At 38.4% G+C, this 22503-nt stretch overlaps 1 protein-coding gene across 1 annotated transcript in view; it reads right to left on the bottom strand.

Moving 5' to 3' along the window:
• The window catches only part of LOC132494205 (uncharacterized), a 35434-nt gene that overhangs the window by 3299 nt on the left and 9632 nt on the right, over positions 1 to 22503 (bottom strand). The window contains exons 2-4 of the mRNA XM_060105219.1: positions 8331 to 8483; positions 7199 to 7462; positions 203 to 410 (exon numbers count right to left, since the gene is read on the bottom strand). Coding sequence (XP_059961202.1) covers positions 203 to 410; positions 7199 to 7462; positions 8331 to 8483 — 625 coding nt within the window. The remainder of the gene's footprint in view (positions 1 to 202; positions 411 to 7198; positions 7463 to 8330; positions 8484 to 22503) is intronic.

The following is a 22503-nucleotide window of genomic DNA, read 5'->3' as shown; positions in this document are numbered from 1 at the left end:
GTCCTATACAAGCTCTGATTCTCTGCCAGGAAACTAATTCATAGCCCCATCTACTACTACTACTGAATATAATACCCAGTAAAGTCTGGAGGAAGAGCCCAATTACTCAGATATGCAGATACCAAAGTAAGGAATCAAGGATCACAAAAATTAGGCAAATATGACACCACCAAAGGAAACTAATAAAACTCCAATAACTGACCTTAAAAAAATGAAGATCTGGGCTTCCCTGGTGGCGCAGTGGTTGAGAGTCTGCTTGCCGATGCAGGGGACGCGGGTTCGTGCCCCGGTCCGGGAGGATCCCACATGCCACAGAGCGGGCTGGACCCGTGAGCCATGGCCGCTGAGCCTGCACGTCCGGAGCCTGTGCTCCGCAACGGGAGAGGCCACAACAGTGAGAGGCCCACACACTGCAAAAAAAAAAAAAAAAAAAAAAAAAAAGAGTATCTATGAACTGTCAAAGAATTCAGAATAATCCTCCTAAGGAAATTTAGTGAACTACAAGAAAGCACAGACAGCTAAGTGAAATTAGGAAAACAATGCATGAACAAGACAAGAAGTTTGACAAGGAAATAGCAACATCAAAAAAACAGGAGCACTAGATTTTAAAAATACAATAACTGAACTGAAGAATTCAATAAAAAGTTTCAAAGGTAGATTCGACCATGCAGAAGAAAGAATCAGCAAACTGGAGGATAGAACTTTAGAAATTACCCAGTGAAAGGAACAAAAAGGAAAAGAATACAAAGAGTGAAGAAAGCCTATGGAAATTATGGGACACAACAAAGTAAACAATGTTCATGTTATGGGAATTCCAGAAAAAGAAAAGAGAGAGAGAAAGGGAAAAAAAGTATATTTAAAGCAATAATGGATGAAACCTTCCCAAACCTAGGATGAGAAATGGACATCCATATCCATGAAGCCCAAACAAGCCCAACAGGTTGAACTCAAATAGGGCTACTCTGAGACACATTGCAATTAAATCACCAAAAGTCAAAAACAAAGAAAGAATTTTAAGACCAGCAAGAGAAAAGAGAGAAGTTACATACGAGGGAACCCTGGGGTAATTGGATATTCACATGTAAAAGAATGAAATTGGACCAATATCTTATACCACTCACAAAACTAACTTGAATTGGATTAAAGACTCAAATGTAAGACCTGAAACTATGCAACTGCCAGAAGAAAACATAGGAATAAAGCTCATCTACATGGGTTTGGTAATGACTTTTTGGATATGACACTGAAAACACAAACGACAAAATAAAAAATAAACAAATGGAACTACATCAAACTAAAAAGCTTCTGCACAGCAAACAAAAACAAAAACAAATCAACAAACTGATTGAAAAGACAACCTATAGAATGGGAAAAACGTATTTGTAAACCATATATCTGATAATGGTTAATATCCAAAATAAATTAAAAATTCATACAAATCAATAGCAAAAAAAAAAAAAATTACCCAATTAAAAAAATGAGCAAAGGACCCGAATAGACATTCCTCCAAAGAAGACACACGAAAAGCCAACAGGTACATGAAAAGATGCTCAATACCACTAGTCATTAGGGAAATGCACATTAAAACCACATTGAGATATTACTTCACACATGTTAGAACAGTCATCCTCAAAAATGTCAAGAGATAACAAATGCTCATGAGGATGTGGAGAAAAGGGAACCCTTGTGCTGTTGGTGGGATTGTAAATTGGTAAAGCCAGTATGGAAAACAGTGTGGAGGATCCTCAAAAATTAACACTAGAACTACATATATCTAGCAACTCCACTTCTAGGAATATATCCAAAGAAAATGAAAACACTAACTCAAAAAGATATCTGCACCCCCATGTTCATAGCAGTATTATTTATAATAGCCAAGACATGGAAACAATCTAAGTGCCCACTGATGGACAAATGGGTAAAGAGGTTGTTTTATATATTTATAGGTATATACATATTATAGGTATACACACACACACACACACACTGAAATATTATTCATCTGTAAGAAAACAAAGAAATGCTACCATTTGAGACAACAGAAATGGACCTTGAAGGCTTTATGCTAAGTTAAATAAGTCAGAGAAAGAAAGGCAAACACTATATGATCTCACTTATGTGTGGAACCTAAAAAAAAAGAAAACAATCATAGAAAAAGAGATCAGACCTGTGGTTACAGGAGACAGAGGGTCAGGGGAGGGGAAGCTGGAGGAAGACGGTCAAAGGTACAAGCTTCCAATTGTAAGATAAATACATACTATGGACATAATGTACAACATGATGACTATAGCTAACACTGACGTGTGATATATAGAAAAATCGTTAAGAATAAATTCTAAGCATTCTCTTCACAGAAAAGTATGATTTGATCTCATTTATATAAATGTGTGTGTTTGTGTGAGAGAGGACAGAATACAAAAATGCAAAAAGAAAAGTTGTAAAGTACGAAGCTGCTTAGGTTTATACCTCAACTATAACAGATAATAATTTGTTTAATTTTAATAGGTACAAAAATAAATGTTAAGCATAGAACAAGCAAAAAGAAAAACTGAGCCCAGCGTAGATGTCCTTAAAGCATTTGCAAAGGAGGGCTTTATTAGGTCCGCAAACACCTGCAATTACAGGCAAAATTCTGTGTATGTGTGTTGTGTATGTACTTGGGGAGTGGATGCATAGCCTTTATTGAATTATTAAAGGGGATGTTAAGACCCAAAAGTTTAAAAAGCACTGGAAAGCCTGATCACAAAACCATTTTAAACTACTCTGATTATGTTTTATAGTTTTCCTTCACTCGTTAACACTTCAAAGAACAGCATGTGAATGTGGAAAGAATCTCTGCCATTTAGGTAAGATCTCTGAGTCTCAGCGTAAAATTAGCATATAGTAGCAGGATGAAATTATACACCATAGATGAAAGTACCTAGCAGAGCACTTTAAGACTAGTACTTACTTATGCAAGACATCTTCCCCTGCTTACTTGTTTTCAGTAGAATGAAAGCATACTGAAAGCTGGTACAATGTCTTCTTTGAAGTTTTCTTTTGTAATGCTTACTATGCTTTTTGATACGGATGAGCCAATATCCACTTAAGGGCATGTAAGCTCACAATAACTTTTGTTGAATATAACTGTTTGAATGTACTTTCACTATATTATTATATAGGGATTTTAAACTAAAATGTACTTGCACACATTATTTAGAGCCTAACTTGGATATCAGAGTAGGTGGATATACACCCCTGGAAAATAATAGCTAATTTCTTCACTAACATCAAACTGCTGAACATCTACTTTGCATATACATAGCTAGGCACTGTATTATGAGTTGCAGGTAATAAAAAGTCGTTAGTCAAAGACTCTGCTCTCTAGGGTTATTTTACAACAGCAAATCATGTTCAAACTAAAGGATAGACCAAAATAGAAAGTGCCATAGGAATTTAGACAAGGGAGAAACACATCTGAAATGAGAAGGAAGGTGGGTATGGGGAAGGGTTCATGGAAGAGGCAGTGTATGCTGTGAGCAAGGTTTCAACGTGTAGCAGGGTGAGTGAAAGGAACAAATGAAGACATATAGTCGTGATATCATGAGGCACAAACTAGAAATAAACAGCACTTGTTTTAGGCTGGTCATGAGGTAATTTAAGGGGATTAGTGAGACACTAGATAAAGAGATATCTCTTTATATATTACTTATTAATAATACTTTTGAACACAAGTATTTAATTTAAAAAAAAGAACAATATAGGGATAGGAGATTAGGAGGTACAAACTATTATTATAAAATGAGCTATAAGGATATATTGCATAGCACAGAAAATATAGCCAATATTTTAGAATAACTATAAATGGAGTATAACCTTTAAACATTGTGAGTCACTATATTTTACACCTGTAACTTATATAATATTACACATCAACTCTACTTCAATTAAAAATGCTATTTGAGTGAATAAAACACTAAGCAGTAAAATTTTTAAAAAAGAACTTAGAAGAGAACTTAAAAATAAAGACATAAAGAGCAGGTTGAAACAGCGCAGAAATCTGGCAATTAAGAGGCCACTGATAACTTTCAAAACAGCACTTTTTCTACCCATTCTCAGTGGAGGCAAAGCCTTATTAATCCTACTATTTCTTTTTCTGTTTTTCAAAATCTCAGGATAAGTCTATTTCAATTGTAGCTAATGGCAGTAATGCAGCACCAGAAAATGCCTTTTGTAAGGAGAAGCAACTTTGAATCCTAAATCGGTACTCAAGTCTTAAATTACTGATAACACTGACCACCCACCAGACTAAATGTTTTTTTTTTTACGTGATTGGAAAGCAACAGATTGATTTCAATTCTATCTTGTCAAATCTACAAAAAAGTTCCCACAGTTCATTTAGCAACTAATAGCTACATCCTTCTATTTGGTATTACTCCTCCTCCTTAACACGGGGCAATTAATTTTGCCTTTCTCTGGGAAACGTTTTTAACAAAGGAAATAGAGTCATAAATCAGTTTCGGATAGGAAATCATACAACTATTTCTACCTAGGGCTTTGAATTTAGAAACTTTCCTCAGAAATTGTTGAAATATAACAAAGTCCAAACTCAGAAATAACTTAAATTTACTTATCTTAGTTGCACTAAAATAACAAATTCTATTTTCTATCTTGTTTTCTTTCTTCCCCAGAAGGCTTCTCCAACCCTAATCCATAACTTAATGCATTCATCTCACCTATACAATCACTGGCAGGTATGATGCCGGCTTTGGCGGCTCCAGTCCCCTAATCCTGACCCATTTCTTGCCAAAGAATTCAGTTTCTTCAGAAACCAAGTAACAGACATTTACATTTCTAACCATCATTAGCATATTTTCATGTACTAATACTCAACATAAAAACACCTTTTAAAATTACAGAAATTTTTACTGTACTTAAGATCAATTGCACTAACCTGTATTTCATAAACCTTGGGCTACTTTCTTAAAAATGAATTATTATTTTAATATGTTTTTCACTTATTATTCAGAATAATTATTCATATAATTAAATATTTTACAATTAGGTAAGAAAGGTGGAAAATAGTTTTGCTATTCTTGTGCTTTGTTCTCTCTTCTACTTGGTGTGCCTGAGTCAAAATTTTAGAATATTGAAAATTTAATCTTTCAAACCCAAACCAAATTTAAAGATAATAATAACAACCAGCCAAAACAATTTCGGTCCAGAGCTTTGCATGGTCCGGGGAACAGTTCTCTGAGTGGGCCATTTGGAGTGGGATTTGCCCACCCGCCTCCACTCCTTCTGCCTCATATACTGAAGATAGAGACAAAGAAACCAACTCAAGTCTTTCCAAAGTGTATTTATAAATAGAGAATTTGTAATCAGAAAAACAATAACGATATATAATAGAAGTAACATGATTCTTCAGAACCAGTATCTTGTTCTAAAGCAATATTTAAAAAAGAAGGTAAGGGGCTTCCCTGGTGGCGTAGTGGTTGAGAGTCCGTCTGCCGATGCAGGGGACACGGGTTCGTGCCCCAGTCCGGGGAAATCCCACATGCCGCGGAGCGACTGGGCCCGTGAGCCATGGCCGCTGAGCCTGCGCGTCCGGAGCCTGTGCTCCGCAACGGGAGAGGCCACAACAGTGAGAGGCCCGCATACCGCAAAAAAAAAAAAAAAAACCTAAGAAGGTTAGCTATAAACCCTGGCCCTCTTTTTTATTGATCTCCTATTTTAATTTGTTAAAATAAAATCCATGGCCTTTTGAGTCAAACTGTCTCTTTAATTTCAGATTTAAAGATAACAAGCCTCTTTTTAAATGGAATATTGGCACACAGACACCACACAGTCTGGCTTATTACAACTGTTCTCTGTTGGTGAAGTGGCACATTTGCAATCCCCATCATAGCAATCTTCACCATTTCACAGAATATCATTCAATTGTACATCCCTAGGTGAGCAACAAGAATGGGCACTTGAGCTCAGGAGCAAAGCGTTTGTGGGGAAATCCTAGGTCAGAACCCCTAAAAGGAGAGACTAACTTGAGGATGCCCAAATAACCTGAGGTTTACCTTGGCCACCTCCCCTGGCTTTCTGACTGCCTGTGGGAAAAGTCTCTCTGGAAACTCTTTTGAGGTTATTGGGGGAATCCTAGGACAAACACACTGCTTGCTTTTGCAGGAGGACTTGCCCCATACCCTACCCAGCTAGGTGTCTCACAACCTAGCTGGACTAAAAAACCTTCAAGAAAAACGGGATAGACTGACATTTGCATTTCTACTTCCACCTATTCTTATGCACAAAATATGTAGGTAGAGCCCTCTTTCTCACACCCCAATAGATTCTGCTGTCCTTGAAACCCATCTGGTAGCTGCAGTGACTACAATGAAGGGAGTTATCGGAAACCATATTGGTACTGGGCTTAAAGGATTTTTCATGCCATGCATTTTGGGGAAGGACACAGATAACAGTCCAAACGTGGTATAAGGCAATGCCCTTTCTGGGTCCTTGAAAAATCAGTCACGGAACAGAGGTGGTGGACAGGAGCTGACAAGAGCTGGTCTGTTAATGAGCACAGCATCCCCGGCGGCGGGGGGGGGGGGGAATCAATGAAATGATTGACAAGAGAAGATGGTAAATGAAGGGAGAAGTGGGGACAAGTGCTGCTCAACCCAAGCTGAACTCCAGGAGGTAAATTTCTCCTCTAATTTGAGATTCTTTCTAAAGGTTCAGTATTGAAGTGGATGTTTGACGTTGAAATGTGCAGACCCATTCTGATAACTGGAAAGGGAGGAGGCTGAGGAACGCAAAAGGAGAAGGAAGATTTCCGATTACTTCTCCAGGCTGCTGACAAGAACCTGCTGCTCGCAAACCACAAATTAACCAAGCGAAGGTTGAAGGTAGCAACGTAAAAGTGCAACTCAAATTATTTTACATTCGGAATCCTCTTCAATATCTAAGCGAGTGTAGCACAGCAATGGTTGATTATTTTAAGATTACAGAGGCTGACCGCCTTCTTTGTTTGCCCAGTAACACCGCTCCTCCAATAATCTCAAGCACTTGGCTGATTAACATTTCAATTTCAGTTGTTGCTCCTTTTCCCATTGCAGAAGGCGGCAGGGATATTCCCCTTCTTCCCTCTGTATTACAAACCCCATTACTAACCAAGCAGAAAGCACCGCGCAGTGTGGCCGAGGCTAATAATAGCCGGGCTGCTTACCTTCTCCGGAGGGATCGAATCAGCGCATGTCCCCGGCGCCGGCTGCCCGGGGGCCGCAGTGCCGCCGCGCCGCGTCTGTGTGTGGTCAGCTCGGCCGGCCCCCACCCCACCTGCCAGCTGCAGCACCTGCTCCCGGCGCCGAGCTCCGGCCGCCGGAAGTCATCCCCCGCCCCTGGCCGGATCGCCACATTCCGCGCCAGCCGCGGGGGGAGAGGGGCCTCTCCCGGCACCGGCTCCTGGAAACTGCGCTCAACGATCGCTACCCTTCCCGGTTGTAGGGTTATTTTCTAGGACTGCTTTTACAGAAGAAGCGTCGCCGGCTGGTGGACCGAGAGAGAAGAGCCAGAGTGACTTTCCCTGCAGAGCGCCTTTCCTCTGAGCGCTCCCCTGTCACTCCCGCGGCATGGACGGCTCCATTCCGCTGTGTGGGTTTTCCACCCTCTTCATCTTCCTTATCTGTATTGTTCATTTCGCTGAATTTGAGAGTGGGATTAGCTCTTAAGATATTCAGACACTCCGAAAATATTTTAAATTGGCGACTAGTTTTTCTAAGCCCCTTGTAGCGAGCTCCACTTCCCCCCCCACACACACACACAGTTACTCGCACGTACACACCCAGCCAAACCACTCACAATTAGGAAAGCTGGGACCTCTCGCCCTCTTGCTTACGTAATGGAACAGGAAACTCCCAAAGGAGTGGGGAAGTAGGACCGGCTAGCGAAAGCACTCGAGGAAAGAGAGAGGGGTCGCCCCAAGATTTTGTTGCTGTTTAGTGGTGTCCTTAGTGGACAGATGTTCCCCCTCTAACCCCCTGGCCTCGCCCCAAGTGGTCTGGTGACAGCTGTAACATTTGAGAACAAAGAAGCTGAAGCCACATTAACAGATGGCTGCATCTCTTTCTTTCCCGAAGGATTGATCAGAATTGGCTTTAAGAATCATATTAGCATATACGTATATAATGAGCCCTTTCCTTCTCTCTTTAAATTGGCACCAGCTATTAACAGGTTTCTCTCTCTCTCTTATCTTCCTTCCTCCCTCCTTCCCTCCCTCCCTCTCCTAAGCTGACCAGATCATCAGTTTCCGGATTTAAGGGGGAAAAAAGGCCAAGGATGTGCTCTCTTTACAGCTGAACCAGGGTTTATTTTCCCAGTGTTGAGCCATTCCCAAGTAGAGAGGCTCTTTGACACTAGGGTTCTCTGTGAGTGAACTTCTCACATTCAGCTTGCTTTTGGAATTGCCCGTCACTAGGTCCAGGCCAGTTTTATCCTTGGATTTGTCCAGCAACCTAAACAGTATAATTGCACAAGGCCAAGGCAGTACTTTTACTCTAGGAAGCCTTCGCAACTCTCTGTTTAGCAGTTCCAAAATTAGGAGGTAGTGTAGCAAACAGTTTCAACAAGGCTCAGTAAGAATTCTTGACCCTAGAATGCGGGCTTTTTAAAAGCTGGAACAACCTAATTCATCTCTCTGTTTCACTTTCATAAAATTAGACCTCACCAAAGAGCAGGGGATTCTTAATATGTATCAAAGTGTATGTGGAATCTGGATGGGAATATTACATCTTTAATTTCACTAACCTCTAACTGCAATTTAGTATTTAGCATATCCTTTAAATCTAAATGCAGACAACAAACCACAATAATATTAGGAGTACCTGTGACTATATCCCCAGCAGATATCACAGACAATTTCCTAAGGCAGTTTTATAGATATCTCAAAGTATCACTACTCTGATGTCACAATCAAATCATCATTACCTTTTTTGTTTTATCTAACAGACTATATTTTAGAATGGTTTTAGATATACAGAAAAATTAAGGGGATAATACAGAGTTCTTATATATCTCATTCCCAATTTCCTCTATTATTGACACCGTACACTAGTGTGGTACCTTTTTTACAATTAATGAGCCAATATTAATAAAATAATATTAACCAGAGTCTGTACTTTATTCAGATTTCCTTGGCTTTTGCCTAGTGTCCTTAATTCCATTTCAGGCTTCCATCCAGGACACCACATTACATTTAGTTATCAAGCCCTCTTAGGCTCCTCTGGGCTGTGGTAGTTTCTCAGGCTTTTCTTGTTTTTGATAACCTTGACACTTTTCATTTATTTATTTATTTATTTATTTATTTATGGCTGTGTTGGGTGTTCGTTGCTGCGCGTGGGCTTTCTCTAGTTGCAGAGAGCGGGGGTTACTCTTTGTTGCAGTGCGCCGGCCTCTCATTGAAGTGGCCTCTCTCGTTGTGGAGCACGGGCTGTAGGCGCCTGGGCCTCCGTAGTTGCAGCACATGGGCTCAGTAGTTGTGGCTCACGGGTTTAGTTGCTCCCTGGCATGTGGGATCTTCCCAGGCCAGTGCTCGAACCCGTGTCCCCTGCATTGGCAGGTGGACTCTCAACCACTGCGCCACCAGGGAAGCCCCAACCTTGATGGTTTTGAGGAGCAGTGATCAAGTGTTTTGTAGCATACCTCACTAATGTAAACTGTCCAATGCTTTTCTCATGGTAATGCTGGGATTATGGTTTATTGGGAGGACAACCAGATAAAGTGCCTTTTTTATAACATCTTATCAAGGCTACATGCTATCCACGTGATTTGACTGTTGATGTTGACCTTGATAACCTGGCTGAGGTCGTGTCTCAGATTTCTCCACTGGAAAGTCACTCCTCCACCCCTTCCACACTACACTTGTTGGAAGGAAGTCACTATGTGAAGCACAAACCCAAAGAGTGGAGAGTTATGATCCACCTCCTTGAGGACAGAGTATGTACATAAAGTATTTGGAATTCTCCCACACAGAGTTGTCTATTTCCCCCCAAATATTAATTTATTCAATTATTGATATTTATTTATATCAGTATAGACTTGTGGATATCTATTTTATCCTTTGGGTTATAATCCAATACTACTTTATTTTGTTGTTTGAATTGTTCCAGCTTTGGCCATTGGGAGCTTTTGCTTTTGGCGCCTGTGCTCCTTTGACATACTCCCTTTGGGATGTGTGAGTTTGTGTGTGTCTGTGTATCTGTGTGTATATGTGTTTAGCATGCATGTTTGTGTGTGTGTTTAACACTTCCTGACTTTCTGGTACCACAAGGTGCTCCAGGCTTATTTTGTGTATTTCCTGCCCCAGTCCTAGAATCAGTCATTTCTCTGAGGAGCCCTGATTCCTTTTATTGGAGAGTAGTAATAGAAACCAAGAGCTGGGCTCTAGATGTGCTGTTGCTAATGGGGTATTATTTGATTAGGCTCTCTTAACTGAGAGAACAAAGAAATAGATATGTATAGTAACCCATGTATATACACATATCAGTAAATATTTCTATATATAACTATCTATATCTATATTGAGCTGAGTGTACACTGATGTCTGCAACTATAATCCATTAATGCTGAGATTAGTTTAGCTTTCTCCTCGTTTATCTGTAAATTCATACTTCAATATTGAGAAATGTGGCTACCACCATCCACCATCTATTTATTTAATTGTTCAATTTCAGTACACATGTATCAGAATTGTTAACCCATCACGCCAACATCACTATTTTTAAGTATAGTAGTTAGTAGAGTCTCTGTTATATCTTGCTATTTAATGAGTTTAAATACCCATTCGTTTCTATATCACAAATTTGGTTTTTAAAATATTCTAATGACTGCATTTAAAACATAGTAACTAGTTTCTTTTGAGATTCTATGTATTATATTTTATGAATTTAAAAGTGTTATTTTAAGACTATTTAAATGGGCTACTCCATATTGTCAAAGGATCCACAGTAAAAAGAAGGTGAGGTTCTCAACCTCACAAAGATTATTGTCAGTTTATAAGGAGATGATGTGAAATTGTCTGGTGCAAATGTTGGGAGCTCATGCGTGATAAGTGTTAGCTTTGTCCACTTGGGCAGGCTTCTTTCTCCTTTAAAGTTCTAAATACCTTGGAAGAGAGAACATGCTAAACCTTATGGTTAATAATTTATAATGTAGTGGAAGGATTTGCTAGGTATCAGTGTTGGAGGTAAAGGTCCATATAAGGTTGACAGAGGATGAGAAGAAGACAAGGATGACCCTGAAGGTCAGGGGTTTTGTAGTTGAACAGACTGGGGATTGGATCCTTCCATTCACAGCCTGACTTTGTCTCATTTTTGAAATAAGGAGAACAATGGCTATTACATAGGCTTGTCCTTAAGAGTGAAAGTAGATGTTTAATCTTTTCTTTCAATTTGTTTGAGACAGTGGGGATTAAGTGTGGCGATTTGGGACAGTTACATAACATATTGGATTGTCCTTCCTTGTATAGTTTTCACTCTGTGAAGCCAGACTCACTGGAGGTATAGATAGTTTCTCATGATAATTCAGGCTCCTTCATCCATGAAAGTACTCTTGCCAGGTGCTTTTTACTCATAGAAGACAATCAATGTTGATGGTGCTTGGGATAAAACAAAAATTAAAGATATTAAATGGCAGGAATTAACTGCTTCAGATGCTATACCATGGCGAGAGACATAGGGGAAAGAGAAAGAAAAAAAATGAAATGAGAAATGTCTTACATCAACATGTACGGTTTGAATCTATCTGCTTGGAACTTGACATACACCAGTATGCCAGATAATTTAATTTAATGAATAGTGGCTAGGGTGAGGTGAAATAGATCAGTTTTTTAATCTATGACTTTTCATTGAAGAACCCTTTTTTAAAAAACAATCTTCGGATCATGACTTTGAGGTCTGCAGTAATTCCTTTCTGATATTCTGGAATTACAGATCAAATGGCCTCATGATATCATGCGTCTCCACAAAGGACAATATGAAAACCTGAGCCAGAGGCCCTGGGTGCCTGAAGCTGTCAGCATTAGAACCACTCCTTTGGTTTAAGGAGTCCTTCCAGAAAGGACTCATTTAAATGCAAATATACTATCAAGAGGGATAACCATGCATCCAGTATCTGATTAGCAGCCATTAACAATTTAGCAGAGATTAGCTTCTCAGATTTATTATGGAGAGGAGTTGTCAGGGTGATTTGGCCCAGGCATCTGTCATCCACTGACTGCCAGGTCTCCTGCCCTCTTCACTACATAGGGATCTGCCTAAAGCTGGGAATTTAGTTTACTAGGAAAGAATTGGGCACTCACTGCATGACAATCAATATTGTTTTACATAATTTTGACTTATGAGAAAGGGTAGGAGGAGAATTTCTATAATAATAGTACCTTTGTGTGTGTGTGTGTGTGTGTGTGTGTGTGTGTGTGTGTGTGGTAGCTGCTCAGATTAGGTTGATTAATCATACTCTACAGAAATCTTAAAATTTTATGATAATCATCTACCCTTTCAATGAGGCCAGAAATTATATCATGTAAAATATGCACAAATGTAGTCTAGGGATGGCAAAGCTATAGTAATAGAAATAGAATTGCGTTCAAGTAATTATAGCTGGACTAAAAATTTCCTGCATTAATATGAAAGCACGGATACAAGAGTACAAGAAAATGATCATTCATATGAAGATTGATATTTCATATTGAATATCTGTAACAGAAATAGGAAAATGGAAGAAGGGAAATGACTACAAACAGAACAGTAACTGTTTCTTTAGACATCGCTAAGAATTCACCTTGTTTTTACTGGTAAGGAGTTCACATATAATACCAGACCTATATAATACAGGTAGTATTCTATAATTGGAAGCCTAGATTTAATTGAGAAATGTATGTGTACTTAAGTGAGATGCTTGGTAAATGGCATATGATACAATCAATAGTGTGGTGTAAGTAATTCTCAAATAAACCCTTTTAAAAATAAATCATCATGTAGAAGTCATGAAATAAAACAATGTACTTAGGCATTGCTCTTTAAATTTTTTAACCTTAAGTTTTTAAAGAATCTAAGAAAACCAAAAAATCCCTTCTGGAGAAAGGTATACTTTGAATAAAACTTTTGCATTGTAATGAATAGATTATTAAATAGTATTTATAAAGAATTATGTCTCTATAATTATTCATTTTTTAATAAAAATGAATATTCAACTTTTCAAATCAAATTTAAGCTTATAAGAAGAGGAAATTGAAATTTGATTAAAAAGTAAGTTTCAATGAACTGTGTTTGGTCATCAGGCAAGTGGATGTTCATCCATTCAGCAGATATTGATGGAGTGTCTAATATGTGCCGCTGTTCTAGGCACTAGAGCAGTAGGCTCTAGGAGTGAACAAATAAATCTCTTCTTTATGGATCTTATGTTCCAGTGGAAGGAGACCACCATAAATACATAAATATAGCATGTTAGTGGAAGGACCATGAAGGAGCAGCGTAATGATGCAAGGTTTAGGGCAAGTATATAGGGTGGTCAGGGAACATTTGAGCAGAGATTTGAAAGAAGTATGGGAGCAAACCGTATGAATACACTGAAAGACAGGCTTGGTGTATGCAGGTGGGTGGGCTTATACTTTATGTGTTCCAAAGACTAGGAGGTTAGTTGGTTTGTAGTGAAATGATCAAAGGGGAAATTGTTTGAAGATAAGGTTAGAAAGCTAGGTTAGCGAAAAATCACTTAGGGTCTTTTAGGCGATGGTCAAGAGAGAACTTTAGAGGATTAAGAATTTGTTTTTGGACATACTAAATTTGTGATGGCATGTGTGGACATGTGAAGTAGACAACTGGATATACTAGTCTGAATTTCAGCAGCAAGAGATTATCATGGCTGTAGATGAAAATTGGTAAATCATCATGGTATTTAAAGTCTCTAGATTTAAAGATGAAATCACTTTATAAGTAGGCATAGGCAGAGAATACATGATGTTGAAGGACTGAGCCAGGAGACACTCCATCCTCTAGAGGATTCGGCAAAGGATATAAGAAGTGAGCAGGGAGATAAGACGAACTGTCTCATGAGCCAAGTGGTAGGTGTTAGAAGGAAGAGGGAGTTATTATTAATCCTACTGGTAGATTAAGATGAGAACTGATCACTTAATATAGGACTTGGCAACATATAATAGATATCACTAATAACCTTAAGAAGAGTAGTTTCTGTGTAGTGGAGAGGACAAAAATAGGTAAGTGGGAGATAAGGAAATGAAACGTTAAGTAGAGCTGTGTTGTTTGAGTCGTTTTGCTCTAAAGAGGAGCAGAGCAATGGGGCAATGGTTAGAATTGGACATGGGAAGAGAGAAAGACTTTTTCCCTTTAAGAGGAGAGGTATTAGACCTTTGCATGCTAATGAAAGCATCTGGTAGAGAGCAAATAATGGAAGATACAGGGAAGAGGAGACACAGTAGAAGAGAAATCCCTGATTCGGCCAGAAGGGAGGGATCCAGTGCAGAGTAGAGGGTTCGGCCTTAGAACAGAGGACAAACATTTCTTCTGCCAAAGGAAGAAGGAAGGCAGCACACGTGGTTTCAGATAGATCCAGGTAGGATGGTAGACTTGGTGTTTGGAGTTCACGGATATTCTATTTTGATCCCTCCTGTATTCTCAGTGAATTAGGAAGCAGCTGAGAATTTAGAGGAAGACATGTTATAGACGTAAAGAAAGAGGAGTTATGAAATTGTTCTCTAGGACAGAAGAAAAGAGAATTGATTCAGCAATCACTTTTCTAGTAAGTACTAAGAGTTCACATGGGGTAAAATGATTATGAATTTAAATGAGGCAAATTAGAAAGGTTGCTCATTTTTTTCTCCAGCCATGTTTAGTTGTTTGGCCCAGACGCTGAATTGGCATAAGTTCTATTTCACTAGGGCTGGCATTTTGCACTGCCAATATGACTAAGAGTGAGGGCCAAGGGACTTCACAGTGTTTCTGCAAAAGAGTGATTCTAATGACAGACCATGGGCTCTAATCAGGGTAAGCAGAGAACTGAGGAATTACGCCTTGAGCGCTACACTTGATTTTAACTGCAGGTTGGAACACAAAACTGAAAATCTTGACTGATAATGGTATGGTAAGGGCAAACACAGCTAGAACCTCCACATTTCACTCTGTTACACAGGAATTCTCCATGTTTCTTTCAGCTGAATTCCTGTCTCTCATTTCTTGATCCTTAATTCAGTGACATTATCCGAGGGGAGGTATGCATTTTTGATAAAGTCTTTCAGAAATGCATTTTACAAGACTACTTTTAATTTTAAAGTTGTTAGACTAGAAATAAGTTTAACAGAACTTGCAATGTTTTCAAGTGCTTTTCTTTTCTCTAAAGAGACATTTGTTTGACTATTACACCGAGCACCATCCTTCAGGTGTTCTTCCTCTGGCATTGAAAATAGGAGTAAAATGTAACAATTAAACAAACATCTTATCTTCAAACAGATATGGATCACTGTTTTCTTTCTAATATGGGCCAAATCTTGCTATTGACACCATGTCCATTTTTTCTCCAGTGTAACTAGTTTTCCCTTCATTGTGTGTATGAGACATGTTTGCCCCCTCATGGATGAATCTGGAACTGTCACCGTGAACTTTTTCTTGTTTTTATAGGGAAAAATAGACTGAAAGTATAGATATTGTGGTGAATGGGAATTATTTTTGAAGGAAATGTTGAGGCTGACCAAAAGAGGTTGAAATCACTAGATGTTTAACCTTCAATTAGTTTCAGAACTTGGGATTATGTAAAGAACCACACTTTAAGTGAATCTGGAAGAAGATGATAGACAAAAAAGTTTAAATTTTGACATCCTTTTAAAATATGAGAACACAGAATTGTGAAGAAAGCTAGTCTCACTCTTATTTAAATATTAAAATGCTTAATGTTTGTAACTTAACTCAGAAGGATGAGATGGCTTTTCTTCAATTAGTTTAAGATTATATAAATATAAATGAAGGAAAACCTGCCATTGATTAATCTTCACTTGCTACATATAGAATTATACAAGTTATGAGAAAGTCCATTCTTAGGACTGTGGGAACAACAATGAATCTGACTTTCCCTTAAGTGTTTTCCCTAACATTCTAGAAAAAATAACTTCAATGTGCTGATTTAGACATTTATGACTTATTTGCTTGTCACTGTTTCCGTTTCTAGGAATAAGACCCAGTTTCTTTCCTCAAAAGAGTTGCAAGTTGATATAGAGCCAAAAATTGCAATAAAGTGTAATCAATTCCACTGCAGAAGTTTGTACTTGATATAAATTAATAGAAGTGCAAGCAATGTATTTTAAGTTCATTCTAGAGGGGTAGTTCAGAATAGCTTCATAGAGGAGAAGACCTGAGCTATCTTGGGAGATGTTTAAACAGATGAGGAGTGGAGCCGGAGTTGGGAAGGCAAAGGCAGTGTAGCCTTAGAATGCAAATGTTCACAGACATGATCTTGTGGCTTATTCACCATTCTTACCGACCTAAGAAGGACACCTGCTGGTAGCTTCATCATCATCATCATCACCATCATGTTAATAAAGAATGGATATTTTTGTCAGGTAGTCAAACAAGCTCTTTGCATGTAGCACCTAGATGTTTTCTACGATCCACCTTATGAGTTCAATCATTGTAATTATTCTCATTTTTCACATACAAAAATGAAGACTTAGAGAGATTAAGTAATTTGTTCAAATCTTGGTGTGTGCCCTTTCAACTCCATGCTCTGTACCTCTGGGCTTAACAGGCTAGGATGATTTGCCCATATTAAGGGCTCAGATATTGGTTGATAAGTATAATAATCTCATAAAAGGTAAAGTGAAGTAATCTGCTTTGATGTTTATGATGCAGTTTGGTGAATGCACTTAAGTGCCAATAGATGAATAATAAAAGTTAGAAACACACAAAACATAGAGAATAAAAATTCATATATGTATGTCTGTTGGGAACAAAAAATCCTCTTGAATGTCTAACTTCTTAGTAAATATCAGGATATCACATACACATCATTAGGCACCATCAATGGAGTATCCTCTGTACCCTGCAAGAGGGCACTGTTACAGATGCACAGAAAGAAAATTCATATTTCCTGCACATTATAAATAAGGACATACTATGATCACTCTTTAAGAATGAAGTAATTTGAATTTTTAACTTTTCCTTATCAATTGGTGTATATGAATCATGTTAGGTGAAGAATTATTGGTTGATTGGACATTTTATGTTTTAATTCTTTTCAGAAAACAGTAAACAAATCCCTTTAGGATCAAAATATCACATTCAGCAAATGAGCTATTATACTGAAGAAAGTGATGAATTCAGTAAAGTGTCTGCAATCTAAAATATTGTTATAGAAGAAGTAATTGAAGGAATTGGGAATAGATGACATGAAGCAAGACCAGGAGAGAAGTAGGTGGTCGCTCTAAACTATTTTAGGAGTTGTCCTATGAAAAAGGGTTTAGACTGTCCCACACTGAAGATTTTAGACCAAGTAGACAGCTTTAGGTTGATAAAAGGATGAATATTTTGACAAGTAGAACCTTTCAACTATAAAATGGACCGACTGCATTTTAAACTCAAGAACTCCCTGTTACTGAAGTGCTTTAACAGAGGTTGAAGTTAAGCAGTTGGAAAAGGAAGAGCCTTTACAGTGAGGAAATTCTATGATTCTATGGTTTTCAACTCATAAATTTGTGTAGTTCATCCATTTTATTCATTGTATACACTTAAGTATATTGTTCCATGAAATGGCCATTCAAAGTTGTTTCCTGTGCCACACACTATGAATGCTAGGGTTGGTCCTGTGTAAATCTTACCCCCATTGAATTAGTATTAACCCTAAACAAGCAGCTTTCTTCCATAAGGAAACAAGAAAAGAGGTTCAGAAATGTCCAAACTAAGTTTCTATAAAACGGTGTTATCAAATCTTATTTATCAAAAAACTTCAAACAGGGGCTTCCCTGGTGGCGCAGTGGTTGAAAGTCCACCTGCCGATGCAGGGGACACGGGTTCGTGCCCTGGTCCGGGAAGATCCCACATGCCGCGTAGCGGCTAGGCCCGTGATCCATGGCCGCTGAGCCTGCACGTCCGGAGCTTGTGCTCCACAACGGAAGAGGCCACAACAGTGAGAGGCCCGCGTACCGCAAAAAAAAAAAAAAAAAAAAGGGGAAGATGCAGACCTGTATGCTTCAGGATTTTCTCACCAAAACCCCACACAATTTCTTTACTATTCCAGCCAAGTATGGCCTAGCCCTACCCTCATCCCTGTTTTTCTTGGTTTAGTAATAAAGAAAGAGATGGAAATAAAGAAGAGATATTAGGTAGAAAGATATAAAATAGTGGGGAAAATAATATAAGTGAAGTCATGTACCACCACCATTTACTAGAAGTGAACTTTCAGCACCAACATTAATATTTTTTCCTGTTATATCTGTAAATGATAATAACTAATATGTGCATAACAATTTTCAATTTAATCAAATCTTATTTTTATAACTAACTACTTCGCAACAAGTAACACGCTAAGGCAACATCAATAGATGAAAAAAGGTAGTCCCTGGCCCCAAGGAATGTTGCCCAGGAGAACACAGATATATGTAAAAAATACAATCACAATACAGTGTAGCGAGTGCAACAACCAGGAATGAAGAAGTGCAAGGGTAGCAAAAAGGAGCGTGTGATCACAACACTAAAAAGAAGACTGCACAAAAGACATAATATGTAAACTGAGGTTTGAAAAATGAAGTGGGTTGCCCAGGTACCCCATACGGAGAAAGGAATTCTTGGAGGAGGGAAAAGCATAAATGAAGACAGTGAATTGTTCATATAATCCAGAAGTGAAGTAGGCAATGGCAGGAAAATGATTGTACACAGGCGTCATGAATACTTGCAGGTCTGCATTTTAGCAAGTCCATTCTAAAGGAAACTTTGAGGATCAACTCGGGGGTGGGGGGCCGCGGTGGGGACAGAACTAGTCATTCCTGCAAGAAACACTGGAACCAGTTTCTACCAACCCACCAAAATAACGACTTCAAAGGCAAACATGGTATCACAGAAAGGGTTTGTTTTTTTGTTTGTTTGTTTTTAGTTCATTAGGCCTCACTTAAAATTCTGATTCCACAATGCGTTTGCTTTGGGATCTTGAACAACACTCATAACCTCTGCAAGTCTCAGTGTAGTAAGTTTATGTGATTACCTTCATCTGTAATATCTCTGCGATGCAATTTTAATGGAAACTCAAGTTCAGGTCAAAGACAAGTTTCCCTGTAACTTCTCCTCCGAATTGATTCAAAAGCCGTCTCTCCCGTCCTCATTTGGCTTCTCTTATGGAATCTCATAAAAACTTCTATGACCTCTTTTGGGTTTTTTTGTTATTGTTGTCTGTTTGTTTGTTTTTTAATTTAAGTATAGTTGATTTACAATGTTGTGTTACTTTCAGGTGTACAGCACAGTGATTCCTTTTTCACATTCTTTTCCCTTATAAGTTATTACAAAATATTGAGTAGAGTTCCCTGTGCCATAGAGGAGATCCTTGTTGTATCTATTCTATGCCTTATTTGAATGACCACAGCACTTGTTGTCTGTATCAGTTTTATGTCTCTGGTTGCTTTGTGACTGAAAATGAAAAATTTCTATTTGTTCATGTCCTGGCCCTTCCTTAAAAATCTGTTCATTTATGTATTTCATATTTATTGACTACATCTTAGACACCGTGTTAACTGCTGGTTCTAGATGTTAGTAAAATATAGACCTTCCTGCTCAAAAGGTCACAGTATTTGTGGGAAAACAAAAAAATGAACAACCTATGTCTCAAAGAGCTTTGTACTTCCCAAAGAGAACACACCTAGTAGGTACAATAAATACATGTATCATACATAAATGTATAAATAGTTAATGGGATTAAAAACTAGAGATAACTGCTTTTCGATTCTGAGGAAATGATGATTATATTTCACCAGGAGCTCAACACCACTCTGAGAATGAGGGCTTAACCCCCGTCCTGACTCACTGCATCGCTTTTCTTTATGAAAACACACAAGTCTGTACATACGCTCTAGAAAAAGGCTTATCTGGCATGAATTTCAGATAGCAAGAAGAAAACTTCAAGAGGTTCAGAGAAGCATCCGGAAGCTCACATGATTATCTGGCACTAATACAACTTGCTTGACAGGAAAATAGAGCTGTAAATCTCACAAAATTAGATGATCTTTGAAGAATTTCAAAACCTCCTGCTATTAATTGGAAATCCTAGAAGAACCGCTTCTTTTAAAGCATACTGATAATATGCTTTATAGCTTAATATTCAGAAGCCTATGTTTTGGCTAAGTGAGCTTCAGGAAAGAAGGAAGCTTGAGGTTCAGTTCCATCTACTCTGGAACCTCTGGTCAAGACATCTACTTCTGTGCTCAGCCATCTTATCTGTAAAATGGAGGCAACTCTAAGAAAACATAGTTACACAGATGTTGCACAGTTTCATGTGTCATTGTCTTCATTTGTTTCAGAAAACCAATAACATCTAAGCTACTACTGCAAAGAGTGCAATGTTCCTTGGGGTCATCTAGTGCAGCTCTGTCAAAGGAAAGAAAAGGAAAGGGGCCTAGAATAACTATAATTTTCCCAAGAGGACACTATTATTTTATGGTAAATCTGAGTCAAGAACCCTGATCTCTTTGATGCCATTCCATTGTTCTTTCATTGGGTTGTGAACAACCCAGAGAAAGAAAGAGAAATAAAACTCCTATGTGCTGTGTCACTGGTACAGGACGTGACAAGATTGGAATTGGAGAACTATATATTAACAGGTATTTGGGAAATTCTTCAAACTAATTAAGATATATACCAGGTACATAAAAAACAGTATGTTTTCTCAAGATGATTCTGTAGAATGAACAGAACTGGTAACTGAAGGTGTCTGTGTGTTGCAGTTCCAAACAGGAAGGGTGAATGCTTGTTTTCTGGCACCTTGAAGACTCCACCCCAACATACACATTAAAATAAAATTAACATTTCAACTGGGTCATATTTAATTCTGCATGTTCTTGTAAGTCAGCAAAATATTTCATATATCATTTAAGTTGTCACTCAGTTTTTTTTTTTTTGTGGTACGCGGGCCTCTCAGTGTTGTGGCCTCTCCCGCTGTGGAGCACAGGCTCCAGACATGCAGGCTTAGTGGCCATGGCTCACAGGCCTAGCCACTCCACGGCATGTGGGATCTTCCCGGACCGGGGCACGAACCCGTGTCCCCTGCATCGGCAGGCAGACTCTCAACCACTGTGCCACCAGGGAAGCCCCATATCTGATTTTTGTATTAGGACTCTTCTAATTTTTTATATACATTGGAAAATAACTCATATCTTTCTAAGGTGTATATCTTTGATTATATTTTCTATTTTCATAAAGCTTCTTGTATTCTCTACTCAAAACAGTTGTAAATAATGGCTGCATGTAACTAATCAATAATCAGCCATTTTGTCCAGATTTTCAAATGTGTTGGTATAAAGCTACCATAGTATTCTTTTGTAATTAAAAAAAAATTCACTCTGTTTTATAGCTAGTCCCATCTCTATCATATTTGCCAAATATTGCTTATTTTATTGGTCTTTGTAAAGAACAAGCTTTTGGGTTTATTTGTCACGTTGACTGCTTTTCTTCTCTACTGTTGACTTTCCTCTTGACTGATTTTGTCCTTCCACTCTTCGGGATTTACCTTGTTCCTTTCCTATGTCTCCTGTCCGTTTCCTGTAGCTTCAAGAGCCATTTTCCACAACTCAGCGAGCTCTGCCGGCTCTGTCACGGCCACGTCATCATACGCCAGTAAAACTGAACCTCATACACGGGCTGAAGACTCAGCAGTCTTATTTTGCTTTCAAAATTGTTCTATGGCCTTGGATCCTTCTTCTTCTCCTAAACTAGCACTATCCTCAGGGAAAATTCTAGTGGGCCTAGAATTCTAGGCTTGCCTTTCCTGCAGTTTCATAATCAAAGAAAAAACATTTCGACCCTTTTCTTGATGTTGATCGAAAATTTAGCAACACTTCTTTGCACTGTATTCAAATCCCCAAATATAAGCAAGCCTTCATGCACACAGGCTCACTGAAATGTCATAATTTTAAACTTTGTATGACCTGGAACAATGACCTTTCCAAATACTCCACACTCTTCCTAGGTGTTCAGACATTTTCATTCCTACAACATCTTTTACACATGGTCGATTTGTGTCATAAGTTCTTCCTGACTCCCACTTCTGAGTATATATCCAAAGGAAACATCATCATGATTTGAAGAGATATCTGTACTCCCATGTTCATTGTAGCATTATGCACAAGAGCCAAGGTATGGAAACAACCTAAGTGTCCATAGTAGATTAATGGATAAAGGAAATATGGTATAGATGTACAATAGAATATTATTCAACCTTAGAAAAGAAGAAAATCCTATCATTTAAGTCAACATGGATAAAACTGGAGGACACTAC

Source organism: Mesoplodon densirostris, chromosome 7 (assembly GCF_025265405.1).
Source record: "Mesoplodon densirostris isolate mMesDen1 chromosome 7, mMesDen1 primary haplotype, whole genome shotgun sequence".
Classification (NCBI taxonomy): domain Eukaryota; kingdom Metazoa; phylum Chordata; class Mammalia; order Artiodactyla; family Ziphiidae; genus Mesoplodon; species Mesoplodon densirostris.
This window is presented reverse-complemented; position numbering and strand designations above follow the sequence as displayed.